Source organism: Camelus ferus, chromosome 34 (genome assembly GCF_009834535.1).
Source record: "Camelus ferus isolate YT-003-E chromosome 34, BCGSAC_Cfer_1.0, whole genome shotgun sequence".
Taxonomy (NCBI): domain Eukaryota; kingdom Metazoa; phylum Chordata; class Mammalia; order Artiodactyla; family Camelidae; genus Camelus; species Camelus ferus.
In genome coordinates, this window is record NC_045729.1 from 19,880,937 (window position 1) to 19,897,825 (window position 16,889).

A 16,889-nucleotide genomic window follows, 5' to 3' on the forward strand; every position below is an offset into this window, starting at 1 on the left:
GATTATGTCATGTTTAAATTTTAGAGCAGTGGTTGTTAAACTTTTTTTATTTCAGTATCCCTTTACACTCATACAAATTACTGAAGACTCCAAATAGCTTTTGTTTATGTAGGCTCTGTCTGTTACTATTTACCATATTAGAAAGTAGAAGAGATTTTTAAAAACATGTGAGTACAAGTACACATTCCATTAGCTGTCAGTGGGATAATCCCTCATGTCATGTAGCCTCAGGAAAACACTACTGTACGTTGTGAGAATGTTCAGTGAAAAAGCCAATGTCATAGTATTGTGAAAATAGTTTTGCTCTCATGGGCCTCCTGAGGGGTTCTCTTTAGACCCCTCTGTGTCATCTTTGGGGCTTGGGGGTAACAGGGAGCTTGACTCACTTGGAGAATCATATTAGAAGATTATTCTGGCGGTGGTGTTGAGAATTGTTTAGAACTTTCAAAAAGAAACACATTTTAAATTGTGATCCAGTATGCACGTGTGTGCATATGCACACCTGAAACAGAAGTGTCAGGAAACAATACTGTGTTAGTTATCTCTTGTATAAAAAGTTATCTCAAACCTTACTGGATTGAAAAAGCAGACACTGTCTCACAATTCTTAGAAGAGTGTAGCTGAGTGGTTCTGGCTCAGGGTATTTCACGAGGTTGCAGTCAAGGTGTCATCTGAGTGTGCGGACATCGGAAGGCTTGACCGGGGTTGGAGGATCCTTTCCGAGCCATCTCCCGTGGCTCTTGGCAGGAGGCCTCAGTTCCTCATTGTGTGGCACTCTCTGTAGGGTAGCATGATTACCTTTACAACATGGTAGCCAGCTCCCCGCAAAGCGAGTGATCCGAGATAATGACCAAGAAAGAAGCCCCAGTGTCTTTTATGAGTTAGTCTTGGAGATGATACATCATTAGAAGCAAATCATTTAAGTCTAATGCACATTCAGAGGAAGAGGAATTTTGCTTCCCCCCTTGAAGGGAGGGAGTATCAAAGATTTACAAAGGTACCTTGAAACTACAACAGATGCTTGTCAGGAGAGTGAGTCTTCCAGGATTTCTTATTCCCTGCATGCTCTAAATGCAAGGCCCTGACTGCTGTTAACCTGGGCCATTTCTGAGGTTTGTGTTTGCAGCAAGCCACCTTGAGGGATGAGGTAATGTCTCGCATTGGGAGAGGTCAGACTTACTTATTGCTTTCTGCAGAAGTGGCGAATTCCCTAAACTCAGTGTTCCTCAGCAAACCCACTGCGTGTGTAGCATCTGTCTGGGCCCCGTTGTGTCACCTGGTAGGACTTGAGGGTAACAAGCTGCTCATACTGCTGGCTGTGCTGTGAGTAATAAGTTCTTTGTCTCTGACCCAGGACAGTCATGTGTTCTGTCTGATGAGCAGAGGGAGAAGGTTTGAAATAACCACAACGGATTCTAGGTAGGGGCTAACTAAGGGACATGGGGGACTCGGGCCACATTATGGGCTCAAGCTGAGCAGCTGCACGATGTTTTCCAGCAGCAGTCGGGCTCCAGGTACATAATCAGTGAAGGTGTTTCCTTTGGATTAATCAGGGGCAGGAGAGTTTGGAATGTGAAATTATTTTTTTGAACTTTTGTGGTGTAGTTTATGTACAATAAACTGAACATTTAAAAATGACTATAGTTTGGTAAGTTCTGACCTGTATGTGCCTGGGAAGCCTCACCTCAGTCAGGACAGTGAACGTTTTCGTCGCCCCAAGTTTCCTCTCAGCCCCTCATTACCTGTGCATCCCTCAGCCCCAACCCCGGGCGCGTACTGATTGACTTTCTGTCATAATAGATTCTTTTAGAATTTTACATAAATGGAGTCATACAGCTTAACCTTCTTTATTTTGTCAAAATTCTTTTTTGTCAGCTATTCAAAGTGCAGGAATTATTGTGTTTGTGGGTCTGGGAAATTTTTTAAGGAAATTAATTTTCTTTAAACACTATCTTCCCTGAAGTTGCCATTAGAAGAAGCTAGCGTGAGGGCTTCAGATAGAGCTGGTGAGTTTTCTTCTTTTGTTGTAGGAATGAATGTAGTTCTGAAAGTAACAAAGGCTCCACGTGCAAGTGACATGTGGGGCCTGAAAGCGGCTCAGACAGTGTGCGCACCTGCTAATGCTGAAAACTGGATGTGGAGTTTTGTTTCTGGATCTTAGCCTATTTAGTGTGATTTTGTTACTTGACTAAATGAAGATGCAGTTTTGCACAAAAGCACAGTTGGGAATTCTTTTCTTGAATGTGGCAGTTTAAAGAGGGCCTGATTCCCGAAACTCTGAATTATTACTCTTTATTTTGTTAGTTTTACTTACTTGGTTCTTTTGCACACCATCTTTTAAAAAAGACGTTCTCCTCAATAGAGAGATAAATGTGATTGTTTAAGCTTTACACCCAGGAAAACCTAAGATGTGCCTTAAACTTTAAGTTTAGGGTGCTGGATTAACAGGACACCCTGCCTTAAAATTGTGGAAGCCTTTAATACCCTGTGGACAACTGAGATGTCAATGTCAGCAGAGTAAAGAGTAGTTAAGAGCCTCCAGGGCACCTAATTCAGAGCTTGCCCCTACCACTCAATAGCTGTTTTACTTTGGGTAAGTCGCTTAGCACCTATAGGTCTTACTTTCTTCATCTATGTTGTAGGGTGCTTATAAATATTAAATTAAATCTTATAAAATTCTTAGCGCAGTGCCTGACACTGTATGTTAGCTTTGTTATCATTCAAGGGATTCTGGGTAATGAATAGCTCTCTCATTTAAAGAAATACTCAGATTACTTAAAATAAGAAACTTTGCAACCCTCTGATCTTGAAATAGAATTCACTTGAACAAGTAGTATGTAGATTATTACTTGTCATCTACCTTACAGTCCAGATTAATCGTGGGAAGAAGGAGTTTTTACTTCTGAGCTCAGTTAGTTGTGGGAGGGAATTTCCTAATATTACTCACAGAGTATTGCAATTTCCGAACTTGCTGTACTGTTGCTATTTCTGAGACAGAAGGTTCAGGCTCTGTATATTTCTTGGCCTGCCTGTTGTTACCTGAGGGCGATCTTTACAGGATCACTAAAGTGGAGGTGAGACTGCCGGTATCTTCCTATTTATGAAGATCTTTAACCTGTTCGAGTTTGACTAGAATATAAAGACCCTTTAAAATCTTGGTTTTGACCATGTGATTTACTTGGATTGCATTTTCAATGAAGAAACACTTGTAAGAATAAACTCTATGTAACAGTGGCTTTTTGGAAAATATTATTTAATATGGTGAAAACTGTATTTGACCTAAGGCAATTCTTTGGTAGACTGATACTAGGAAACCACAGAGATCTAGTTTAGATCTGTATTGATTTATGTTTGAGAGAAGTGTAGAAAGTAGATAGGTGTTTTTAAATTTTGTCTTAATTATTCTTCTTGTAGAATATGAACATATTTTCTTCTTAAAAATTTCAAGTTTTTGTGTATTATGAGTACAAATCTTTATAAATGAAGCTGAAGCCTCCACAAGCATTTTCCCCCAGCCTTAGAAGGCAAATCCCCTTCCCCTCTAACCACTGCTGTTTCAAATCTGGCATTTCCCAGGTAGGAATTCTTTATGTATTTTGCATACAGATCTTTATACATGTGTTAGATACATTTTTCACCTAGGTTTTTGTTTTTCTTTTAATTTTTGGTGTATTTTGTCATTTTGACATAATGCATTAGTTGATTTTTGCTTTATGGTTTTTGCTCTTTTTTGTGTGTGTGGTCGGAGGTAATTAGGTTTATTTATTTATTCTTAGAGGAGGTAGTGGGGATTGAACTCAGGACCGTCAGCATGTTAAACATGTGCTCTACCTCTTGAACTATACCCTCCCCTCAACCTATACCCTCCCCCCTGTTTTTTATTTAAGAAGTCCTACCTTAATTCAAGTTCACAAGGGTATTCGCCTAAGTGAATTTTATAGTACATTTAATAGTTTTAAAATTTATATCTTTAATGTACATGGAATTTATTTCTGTGTACTGTGTGAAGTAGGGCTGTAACTTATTTTTTTCCAAGAGCAGCAGTTCAAACTCATTTATTGAATGATTTGTCTTTTCCTCTCTGTTATACAGTGTTACTTTTAGCATATACTAAACTCACTCATATATAATTTAGAGTCTGTCCCTGAACCAGAACTATACAGTTTTAATTGCTATAGCTTTAAATGGCTCTGAGTCATTATGAGAAATCTTAGGGGTCAGATGTGGTTTTGGAGTCTAGATTTTTCCCGATAATGCCCAGTGGGCATTAGGCAGTTTCCTGTAATCATACACATTGTTTTCCCAATAAAGTGCATGAGTAATCACACTAGGTGAGATACATATAAACAGTAAGTGACCTCAGATCAGGTCCAGTTTTGCTGCTAAATGAATTAATAAGAAGAAAAAAAACCCTTATTCTCAGAGGCTTAAAAAATGTTTTTGTATCGCAAGTAAAGTTAATGGATCTGTAATTTGTCTTACTTTTTAGCAGATGTCTTCCTTTGTTCTTCTACTTCAGATTGCTTTGATGGTTGTTGTGCCTTTACTCTTCCATTTGAATTTGAGTCAGCTTGTTGAGTTATGTGAAGAATTCCTGTACAGAGTTTCATTGGCAGGTAGAGTAGTTGGGGAAGAACTGACACCCTCGCAGTGCCTGTTTTCTCATCCATGAACATGGATAACTTTCCTTTTGTTCAGGGAAGTTCTACAGTTTTTCCAAAACTTCTTGCACATTTTTGTTAGATTTATATCAAAGTGTTTTTATGGTTTTGTTGCTGTTGTGAGTGGGAATTTTTTTAAAATGCATTAAAAAATGCATTAAGATTGTTATTACTGATGTGCAGGAAAGCATTGATATTTATTTATTTTCATTTTTCAGTTTTATTAGGTAGAATTATTACAATTTGACTGCACATATACAATGTATTGCATGTAAATACATGATATTTATATATTGATCTGTGTCTAACCAATTTTTTGAGTTTTGTTATTCTAATAACTTGTCAGTTGATAATCCTGGATTTTCCAGTTAGAAAATCATATATTCAAACACTGAGTTTTGTGTTTTTCTTGCCAATCTTCTTATCTGATATATTTCTTTTTCTTTTCCATTTGCTTAGTATGGTTTCAGTATTCAGTTTTGAGACATGTTGAATATTTTTAGAATGGTGTTTACTAAGAAATAAGTTGTGCTGTAAACAAATGCTTGAGTAAATGTAACCGCAGGGGCTCTCCCTCGAGTGGGGACAATGAAAAAGTGTCTGAGAGGGGAAGTGTTTCTTCCTGGAGGAGTTAACGTGTGACCTTTCCATTACAGATATGGTGTAAGCTATTTCTTCACGACTGGACAGCTGAGGACCTGTTATTTCTCATTAGCCTTGAGCAGACTTTACAGCTATAGAGAAATCGCACAGAGTTCCGGATTCTGCTTTCTGTCTTTCCTGGCACTGAAATTCATCTTGCAACCATGTATGGAAGTGCTCGCTCGGTGGGGAAGGTGGAACCAAGCAACCAGAGCCCTGGGCGCTCACCTAGGCTTCCACGTTCCCCTCGCTTGGGTCATCGTCGAACCAACAGTACAGGAGGGAGTTCTGGAAGCAGTGTCGGGGGTGGCAGTGGGAAGACCCTTTCAATGGAGAATATCCAGTCCTTAAATGCTGCCTATGCCACTTCCGGCCCTATGTACCTGAGTGACCATGAAAACGTGGGTTCAGAAACACCTAAAAGCACCATGACGCTTGGCCGTTCTGGAGGACGTCTGCCTTACGGTGTGAGGATGACAGCGATGGGCAGTAGCCCCAACATAGCCAGCAGTGGGGTGGCCAGTGACACCATAGCATTCGGGGAGCATCACCTCCCCCCAGTGAGCATGGCATCCACTGTTCCTCACTCTCTTCGCCAGGCGAGAGACAACACAATCATGGATCTGCAGACACAGCTGAAGGAAGTGTTAAGGGAAAATGATCTCCTACGAAAGGACGTGGAAGTAAAGGAGAGCAAATTGAGTTCTTCCATGAATAGCATCAAGACCTTCTGGAGCCCAGAGCTGAAGAAAGAGCGAGCCCTGAGGAAAGACGAAGCTTCCAAAATCACTGTTTGGAAGGAACAGTACAGAGTTGTGCAGGAGGAAAACCAGGTTGGTGTCATGTGTGTGTTTACCTTTCTGTATTCTGTGTGTCAGTGAAACTGAATTCATGTATATAAATGAAATGAGCCATTCTTTTTCTTTTCTTTTTTAGGTTTTTTCCCTTCTTGTTCATTTATTTTCCTTTTTCCTGTTTTTCTTAGTGTTTTATGGCCTCCATTTCTCAGCCTTTTCCAGATTGGTCTTGTGCCTTTTATTCTGGTTGCTGTATCTGCTTGCTCCCCCCAATTCTAGCTTATTTCTTTCCCCTGGCTTCTCTTTCCCTTCCTGTCTTTTCTTTCAGCATGTATTATCTTTGTTTAATTCTTGTGAGTATATAATTTTGCCACATGCTCTAAGATCCATTATCAGAATTATTCAGGCTATGTAACTTAAGTGTGGGATGTAGCATTAAGATTTACCATAGTAAATGGTAAAAAAGTCAATCTTAAAAAAAATCACAAGGCAAGTCAACATGTTGACAGTACAGAATGGAAATTAATTTTAAAAAGTTAATATTGATGATATAAAATTTATTAAGTACCAACAATAAGTAGCAGTTCTTTCTGTTGACACTTATGAAAGTTTAACCTCAGGATGCTTTTTTTTTTTTTTAAGTTTTTTAATTCCTCATATTTAAGGATTTAAGGTGGAAGAAAGGCATCTTGGTATGTATAAAATTTAAAGTGGGTTTTGGTAGAAGTTGAGTGTTAAGTTGAGGTTAGTGAATTTATCATTGAATTTAGCCTCCAGTGTACCTTTTTGGTGATACTGAAAATATGCCTATTACCAAGAAGTTTTTTGTCATCAAGCAACTTGGAAATGTCCATTTTAACTAGGAAAAAATTATTGGCTTACTTCTTTATTTTCAAATAATTCAGGCCTAATTATGGCTGTGCTTTTAAAAGCTGTATGGATAAAAAGCGATGACAGTAACCTTTCTAATCATCAAGCTACATCCAAAGACAAAATATTTGAATCTTCCGAAAAGTCTGTGGTGGGGACTGAGCACTTGAGTCCAGCAGAGGTGACACAGTCCCCAGAGCTGCGATGCCAGAAAAACCATATGTGCTGAAGGAGGGCGAGCGCTGCCATGTCGAGATTCCACCCCTTGCCCTAATTAAACACCAATGCTGGCAGGAATGCAGTCTTCCTGCACCCACTGTAATTACCACACAATCCTAAAATTGTATAACTTTGGTCCAAAAAGCGAAGGGTACAATTTTAAAGTAAAGTGAAATACTGCAGTGAGATCTAGAGAATGGAGAATGCTAATGAACAGATTACAGTGAGCCAGCCGTGGGCCCTAATTAAGCTGTGCGTTCTGACACCCTCCACGCCCTCAGAGGCCGGAGCTTTCCACTTCACAAAGAAGATTGGTTTAATAGGATTTACAGTAATTAAACAAATTTCCCCATTTCAGTTTGAGATTGGGGATTTAGATGCATCCTAAATGTTTGATCTGATTGGGCCACAGAGATCTCAGTCTAGAATCCTGTCAAATGTAAAAACACATTTGCTTAGAATTGCCTAATGTGTATGGCTCATTATTGTGAAGTCCTTTTAGAAGATTGTGTTTCTAACATAAATATCCAGCTGTTTTCATATTCCATGCTCCTTTTGTTACCAAATTTTCAAATACTGATGGAGAAACGGAACGATGTATGTTTTAACAGGAAAGGCCTTTTCTTTTCCTTTTTTTAAATTGAGAATGAAGGTTTTTGGTGTATGTTTACTTGATGAAGAATGAAAATCCAGCTGTGAGGTTGGTTGAATTGCAGAGTTAGGCTTTGGATGCCTTATGTTTTTTGTATTATTCTAACTCGCATCTGGTAAGATACTGTCATACTTTTAGTTTTGATTATTATACCTTGTAATATTTCTATGTGTTGAGTTTAACTGGAAGCTTACTTTAAAAATAATTAATTTAAACCACTTTCATTGGAATTTTGTGTGATCAGATTACTTTTTTTTTTAATACTACAGTGTGGCAAGTGCATTTAATGTTTTGCTTCGTGTATTTTTTTCTTTTTGGAGTCTGACTTTATTGGGGATTCTGATTTTGGGATTTTAATTTTATTTATTTAGTGATCAAGAGAGTTTCAAGTTTAGAAATTCAAAAAGATAAACTTATCCTCTGTAAATCTTTGTTTTTACCCTTTATTCTCACTGTTTGGACACTGGTAACTGTTAACATTTTAATAATTTTAGGTTGTACCTTGATTTGGCACATGGTAAAAGTTATTATTTGAATTTAAATAAACATCATGAGGTTGCTAATTGTTTCACTGTCAGTGAAGTCTGATCTTAAAATCTGGGATTTCTGTCTTGGACTGTTTAACTCTTCTTTTTGATAATTCTATTTTAACACAGAGCTGGATTATGAATGATTATTCAGAATATTGTGGATAACTTGATAGTCTACTCTGTTTTCCATGTAGATCTCATCTTTTTTGGTGTTCCAGAAATGGGATGTGTCAAAGGCGCTATGTGGAGTGTCCTGAGAAAATTTAATCAAATATAAAATAGATACGCACCTTTTGGGGAGTTAATCATTTTGAGAAGCAAAATTTGTTCATTGTGTGGCTTACAGAACTTTAAGCAACCCGTTCATTAGATTTTGTCGTGTGCGAAGGTACATAAATGGATATAGGAAATTGGCGTTTTGTGGAGCTGGTGAGTTTGCTTATCTGGAATGTAGTGGAGTATTATGAAAAATGATCCAGGGAATCTAATAAAAAATGTTGTGCAAAGATCTGACAGGGCTTATTTGTGAGGAAATAAGAGAATTTGCCAGAGAATTGCAGTCTCTTTTTTTCACCCCTCTCTTGCATTTCACATTGCAATCTAATGTGGGATTTCATCTCCGTGATAGAGTTGGTTTTATGGGTTTGCTAATTTATAGAAACTTTGCAGAGGCCAGCTTAAATATGAGTTGGGAAGCCCATGTTTTATTTTCTTGTGCAAAAGAAACCAGAAAATGAACTTAGTTTTTAGTTACATTAATATTGATCAAAGGACGTCATTCCTTTTTAAAGTCACGCCGCCCCGGAACTTGATGTCATGCTGCAGGTGCTCTGCCCAGAAGAGTGTTGGAGGGGCCTGGAAACTGTGCTTTATACCAAGTGGTTGGGGGAACTGCAAAGAAGAGACTCGTGACATTTTAGTCACACTCTGTGTTTTCAGTGGGCAGCCATGGAGAAGGAAGTTTTTCCCCTTTCTTTCTTTTTTTGGTATTTTTTTGGAAGGCCAGTACTGGAAAAACAAGTACAGATATTAAGGTTTTAGATTCTGGCTCCTGGAGGAATGTATTTCCTAAGAGAGCTATATCTGTTTGATGAAGACTCAGTTTCACGGCATAGAATTGGTTCCTGGGAGGCCAGGCTGCCTCTGCCTCAGGTGGAGGGCTCTGGGTCTTTGAACGCCAGAGTGCATGAAGCAGGTTCTGAGAGAGCACTTAATTGGGGGCACTGAGTACCCCTCCTCCTTCCCTCTTCTATAGCTCCTTGCCTTGCTTCCTCCCTCTCTCCTTTTATGACAGTTTTATTGAGATATGATTTAATTCATCCTTTAAAAGTGTATGATCTTTTTCTTTCTTAATCTGACTTATTCAAAGAAGAATTTGAAGAAAGTAACAGGAAGTTGCCCTATGGAGTAGGGGAGTGAATGACATAAAAACATTTGTTCAGGAGCAGTTTTTGTTGCTCATCAGCAGAGAGGATTGAAGGCAGGTAGGCAGGCAGGAAAAAAGAGTTTGTTGCAGAAAGCCTGGATTTATGTGGGTAATAGGAATGGAGAGGAAGGTGCACATCCATGAGATATTTTCAAAGAAATACTTGGATGTAGACTGATGGCAAGAGAGACGTCTATGATGAACCGTGGTGTTGAAATTGAGGAAATGTTTTTGCCATTGATGATAAATGGATAGAGATTAGAAAGTAGAACTAAATTTGAAGTAAGAAACGGTGAATTTCGTTTTAATTGTTTGAGCAGAAGTTTTTCTTAAGCATTTTGAAAAGAGACTAACGGCTGACTGTGACTCTAGTAGATACCTGCATGTGGTTGTTACTGTATGTATGTTTGTTAATGTTGGAAGCTTTATTGATCTCGTTAATTTATTATCACAATGTCTCTGCTTGTGGGAGTAAGGGAGAGATCATTGAATGGTACATGCTTTCTATCTGTTTTCTCACCCAGCTATTTTTGTGTTTTGGTCTTCTATCTTTGTTGTGGTATTTTTCTTTGAAGGCAGATTCTTCTTGAGGGCACAACTTGAGTGACTCTCGGTTAGTGAAAAGTCACTATTCATTAAGAAAGGCAAATGCTTATATTCCTGTGATAAAAGAACTCCTAATGGATGTCCTTAATTTTGTTTTGGTTAATAACAAACTCACTGCAGATCATGCACCTCTGCTTGATGAATTTGGAGTAAATTTATCAAAGGGAAATATTGCGAAAATGTGCTTTCAGCGAGGAAATGATTAACTTTGTATTGAAAAATGTTCTGTTCTTCCCTTATGGACAAGATTAGAAACCTTTTATGGACTGTATTTTTCTCATTTTCTGTGCTGCCATGTGCATCTCTCAGAATACTTGGTTTTTTTTCTGGAGTTGGAAAGTTAGTCTTTAACATAGATCTGCTCCTTTTATTTTTCCGTATTATCAGCAATAATGCTTATTGAAACTGCCTCCCTTTCTCTTTGTTCTGGCAGTCTTTCCTACCTAATAGTTTCATCGTTAAGTTCTGTTGCATTTTGACAATTAGTGGAGGATACTTGGTTGGAATGATACCTGTCTAGCTTAATTTCAACTGTGAGACCTTGTAGGCTGTGAAAGTGAGAAATAATTCAGCCTTGATGTGTGTGCTGTACCATCCCTTAACAGTGGCTGGTGGCTCATTCCAGAGTGTGTGATGTGCAGGGATCTATTTTGCTTTGAATGCAGACTTCCTGGAGAACTGTTCTGATTTTGGACAAGCTCTCAGGCACTCAGGTATGATTCTTTTTAGCAGCAGTTCTCAAGCTTTTTGGCCTCTGGATGGTCGTACACTTGTAAAAATTTTTAAGGAACCTCAAGTGGCTTTTGTTTATCAACATTTGCCATATTAGAGACTAAAATAGAAATTTAAAAAATATTTATTAGTATATTTCAAAATTATAACAAATGCATTAAATGTTAACCTAAAGAACATTTTAAATGACATATAGTTTTGCCAGTCTCTTTAGTGTCTGGCGTAATAGAAGACAGATGACTCTCACATCTGCTTTTGCTTTCAGTAGTCTGTTGCAATTTGTTGTTTGGTTTGAAGTGTATGAAGAAGATCAGGCATCATATAAATATTTAACGTAATTGGAAAAGGCAGGAATATTTTAGAAGCCTTTTCAGATAATTGTGGATATTTTTGAAACCACACCAAAATTTGACAGGTGGTAGTTTTTTTTTTTTAACACTTTATTGAGGTATGGTTTATATGCCATAATACTCACCTAAAGTATACAATTCAGTGATTTTTTTTAAAGTAAATTTACAGAGAGGTGTGCAATCGTGACCATAATCCAGTGTTAGAACACTTTCATCAGAGAGTGGTAGTTTCTTAAAAGTTAGTGCAGTGTGGAATCTGAAATCCTATCAGTGAGCCTTCCATACGTTGTTACATTAAAATGAACTGGTCTGTTTTGCACTTGGAACAGATCTTTTGCCTGTGGAGGATGTGCATCTGTAATACATATGCCTTCTCCTGCTTTTGTAACACTGTGTGTTGGTCATTTGGAAAGTATTGGTTCATTGAGTTATACAGGTCTGCCAAATGTTGATACATTTCATTAGACCACATTAAACAGATTCATTCATTAATACTGCTTCCTGTCTCCTTAGAGAAGCCTTTTTAAGTATTGGTAACTTAAACTCACCAGTTGGGAGATACTGAGTTTTGCTTGAAATGTCAAATTTTATCACTGGCAAGAAGTATTGTTGATTACTGTCTTTGAGTTGATAGGTTGGTTTCATTAATTTTTGAGAAAAATTCAGCCATATTCTTGAGACTGAATAGTCATTGGTTGTGAGTTCAGTCTTTTAAATGAAAATGGTGCTCACTGAGACAGCCCAGCATGTTCCAGTCTGCAGCGCAGGTGCTATATGTCTCTTTGCAGATGTCAGTTGGGAAAGAGAGACCTGATTAATGGGACTCTGGTAAGAGTTTGTTGCTAAGGGTCTTGACTAGTTTATTCTTTAGCTGTAATATCCCTCCCTGTTCACTATAGTAATAAAACATGGTCTTTGACATCAGCAAGGCTTTTGCTTCTTCACCATGGTTTAGGAAATTATACTGTTTCTTCAGTAACCGTGAGTGATGGAAAGAGACTGGATAAAAGCCTAATAGGTCAAAATTCAGCTCAGACAATATTAAATAATAGAAAGCGTTGCTGTTCTAGAAAGCCGGAAAAGTACTTCAAAGTTTTGGAATGAGTTTATCCATGTGCATTGAATAAAAATTCCTGCTTTGAGATCTATCGTTAATGGTTTTGGTTGTGCATTCTCAGATATTAACTGGGATTAGAGATCCCCCCTCCCTCTTTTTGGCAAGCTATGAAAGTGTTCATCTATTTTTAAGTACTAATTTTAATGTTTAATATTTAACATTGTTGATTTAACTAATATTGAGCACTTCCTTTGTACCATTGTATTTTTCTGATGAACTGCCCTAACTGGAAGTAAAGCTGAAAGCAATGTGAAAAGTTTATAAGGGTATGGTAAATCACTTCCTTGAATTTTTGGCTCCAGAATTAACATTAACATTAAAGTGCCTAGTGATTTAGAGGATCTGTGTGAAGAATACATAAATTTTCTCCAGGATTGTTCTTTTCACTCGGTGTCTTACTTTGTAGGGTAAAACGGATGTGAGGATAATAGACTTCTAGAAATACACAGTAACCCCTTAGTAGAAGGGTCAGTGAAAGAAAGAGCAACAGGTTGAAAAAGGTCAGAAGATCCTGTTGCTGCTTGTTGTTTGTTGACAGCATGTAATTCTCTGTCCTTAGAGAGGTTCCTGGGGTGGCTGTCTTAGCCAGCAGTTAAGATTCGCTAACCAGTGAATGGTTTCCTTATTGAATGTTCTGTGGTAAGGATTCCTCTTTGTCTCATCAATTACCCAGTTTTTACTGTGAAGAAATTAAAAAAGGAAAAAGACATATTGATGAATTTTTGGTTGTAATTTCTGTCTACACTAATTTTTAATTTTGTTCACTCTCTCGAAGTCACTTAATATTCTTAACCCTAAAGAAAGAGAACTTAAGTTCTTCAAAATCACTGCATATTTTAAAGATTATCTTGTGAGCAGTGCTTGAACATTATAATTTGTTGCCCTGAGAAAGAGAGCAAATCATCAAGAATTTCTTGACGGTGGGAACCTGTCTGTATGACCATTGCTTAACTATTAGAAAGCACTGTAAAATCTGGAAAAACTGAGAGCCCAGTTTTAAAGAATAAGAATATTGCCAGGCAACACATATCAAGCCGCTCTCATGGAAGTTTTTATTTAACTTTTTTTTACCTACTTTATGCTGGAGGAGTAATACCCAGTAAGCTTGAAGTAGGGAGCTGTTGTTGAGTGTAGAGCCCATGGTCTGGGTGCCTTCTGCTGTGTACGCAGAGGCCTGTTGTTTTCTGTTTCATTTTGATTTCGTTTTTAAATTCTCTGAATGGTTAAAAAAAAAAAAAAAGATATGTATTTTTATTTTCTGATACTGCCAGCAAAGATATGAGAAGAAACTGTCACCGGTTTATCACAAGATACATTTTTTGCCCTAGAGCAGGGATTAGGACAAATTATTAACCTCTTAAGTCTTCCTACATGCTGTAAAATTTTGTAATGAAAAACCTTTGTCCTTCATTTTCATAGTATCTTAAAAGCATAACTGAAGGAAATATTTTTCAGGTTAAATTTCTTCATTATTTATATTGAGTTCTTTTTCTATGTTTCATGAAATCTAGGAAGAGATATGTGTCTGTAATTAAGGTATTTTCATTGTCAAAAATATAAATAAAGTTATGTTATAGTTTAACAGTTTGGGTAAAGAATTTTGGACAGATATTTATATATATATATTGTTCTTTGTAAACCAGTATCATTCCTGTTATTGGTCTGAGATAACAGTATTAAAATGAAAGCAAAACTGCTTTGATGGCTGTTCACAGATAAATCTTTGTTCAAGCATAGTATTTTTAATTTTTTTACACAGTTGCACTCTTTACATTATTAATGTCCTACAACAGTCACTTTATTTCAAAGAAAAATGTTTTTTGAGAGCTATGTGAAAATTGTTGTTTAGTATTTTAAATCTAGTTGAGAAAGTAGAAGAATATATTCAGAAAGTGTTCTTAGTTTTGATTATCTTTCATAGATTTGATAATCTGAGAAATTAGTAGATTATTCTTACCAGATGGTGTAGGAACTTAGAATAGGTGCCAGGTTCTTAGGAGAGAAGCATACTTTAGTGAGTTCCAGTCTTTCCTGTCCTGTAGTTCATGGGATATATTTCTTGTTCAACGTGAAACACGTTACCCATGGTGCAGAGCGTTTGCAAGAGATAGAGCAGGTAAAAGAAAATCTGCTTAAATAGTAGTAGCTAAATTTCTCTTCGTACTTTTGGTGGTAGGTACTTGTTTTCAAAAGTAGTGTATTCGTTCTTAATTGTGGGAAAGTTGTGGAAATACTGGCTGCTAGAATAATTTGGAGACAGAAGGCATTTCTTGGATTTAGGGTGGAGGGGGCCCAGGATTGCTAGATACCCTGCAATGGGTAGGATAGCCCTGCGTTGAAGCCTTCTCCCTCATTGCATGTGATTTCCAGATGTCTTGCCAGAAATTTGTGTAGGTGAAAAATCTGTTTATAATGACCTGAGCCCAGATCTTAACTGTGTAAACGTGCATAAACACATTAGCGGTTTTTGAGTAGCTTCAGTATACACTGAATTTGCTAGCATTGGGAGTGTCGTGTAAGTTGTTGTAAGACTGTACTTCATTTTGTTTGAAACTTTATGTAGAGTTTTAATCATTTTAGAAAATGACTGGAGCAGCATTGCATAGTGGGCCAGTGCACCCACCAAGCAGCCTCTGTTTGCACGTGGATGTCTTTTGGAGAAGCTGTGTCGCAGCATCTCACATGTTAACATAGGTATTCTATCATCATAAAACTCTTTTATCTTTCTTTCATAGAGCATTGTATTAAGTTTTTTTTATTGCATGGAGAGTGGGCTTATTATCTGTGAATTTCATTTTATGATAATAAAGGGCACATTACAAAATATTTGTTATAAAAATGGGGGTGCTGGCATTGGGTCTGATGAGCTTGAGAATCACTGGTGTAGTGGACAGGACCCTGATTTTAAAAAAGGAGACTTGCATTCTCATTTTGATCCTGGCTCTGCCAGTCAGTAACTAGGTGTGTGACCATCAGTACATTGTTTAATCTTTTTGGACTCATTTTCTCATCTGTAAAACCCAGAAGGTTGGACAAGGTGGTCTCTAGAGATTCTTCTAAAATTATCTGATTTTTGTCAGTTATCCTAAAGTAATTCTAAGAGTCTCTTCATTTTGATTTTAATACCCTCGTTCGAGACTGCTGATTCACATATCCAAGTTAGCTGCTTCTGGGAATGAGAATATTGGACTATTCTGTCCTTTCCAAGGTAGGCAGCACAAAATCAATGCGTGCATATAAAGAGCAAAGTGCTTTCATGTGAGTTTCATCAGTTGTCACGTGGAGAAAAAATGTTTTATGATTCTTGTGATAGTTAACTGAGAGTAAAGGAGATAGTATGTATAAAATTACGGACAAGACTACTTACCATAATAGGTGTACAGTGCAATAAATGTTAATTAGAATCAAGTCATATATTTCATAAATACAAAGAATATTGTAGAACCTTATTTGTTTGTTTGTTTATTTTTTGTAGAACCTTTTTTGAAGTATGGAATGTATCTTATAATCTACTCAGAGAAGGGAAGCTGTAACAAGGGACCTTCACAGTTTTTCTAGAAAGTGGGTCACAGTGGATAATAAGTTTCATCTGGATGACTAATCACCACCTGTGTGACCTTAACACCCCTGACGGATCACCAGGGGCTTTGAGCAGGGCAGTCAGCTCTCAGGATTTTCAGTTACAGTCGTGTCCATTATTTAACGTTTTTATTTCCACAGTGACTCATCTGTGGATTATAGAGTGCTTTCCCAAAAGGAATGTAATACTGCTGGAAATAATTTTTTTACTGCTCTATTTTCTCTATGTGGTCAGGAGTTTCTGTCTGGTTAGTTGGACTGAAAGCTCTCTGTAAATAATTTAAACTATGTGCCTTTATATGAAGAAGATTCAACCTTCACAAAACTGGAGATTTCTTGAGAATGTACAACATAGCATGTTTATATTTACTCATTCTGTTTATTTTAAACTATTTATTTCTGTGCTGTGCTACTTTTTTTCCTAGCTGAAATTTTTATATAAATGTATGTCACTAATTATTACTTCATTGATATTAAAAATGTTACATTACATCTGATGTTCTCTTTGGCTTTTTTATATCATCTGTTGTACCTTTAAAAAGTGTAATAGATTTGTCAATGAAAATGAAGTCTTACAGTGACTCTATTGTCAAATACATCTGAGTACCGCTTATAGGGAACATGTTAACAGCTACTTTTATAGAGCATTTTCAAATACCATACAAGGTTCTTTCATATATTATATCTAATCCTATAGGGAAGTGATAT

At 37.1% G+C, this 16,889-nt stretch overlaps 1 protein-coding gene across 1 annotated transcript in view; it reads left to right on the plus strand.

Moving 5' to 3' along the window:
* The window catches only part of ERC1 (ELKS/RAB6-interacting/CAST family member 1), a 289,213-nt gene that overhangs the window by 17,564 nt on the left and 254,760 nt on the right, over positions 1 to 16,889 (plus strand). Inside the window, 1 exon segment of the mRNA XM_032472831.1 lies at positions 5,318 to 6,136. Coding sequence (XP_032328722.1) covers positions 5,468 to 6,136 — 669 coding nt within the window. The 5' untranslated portion in view covers positions 5,318 to 5,467.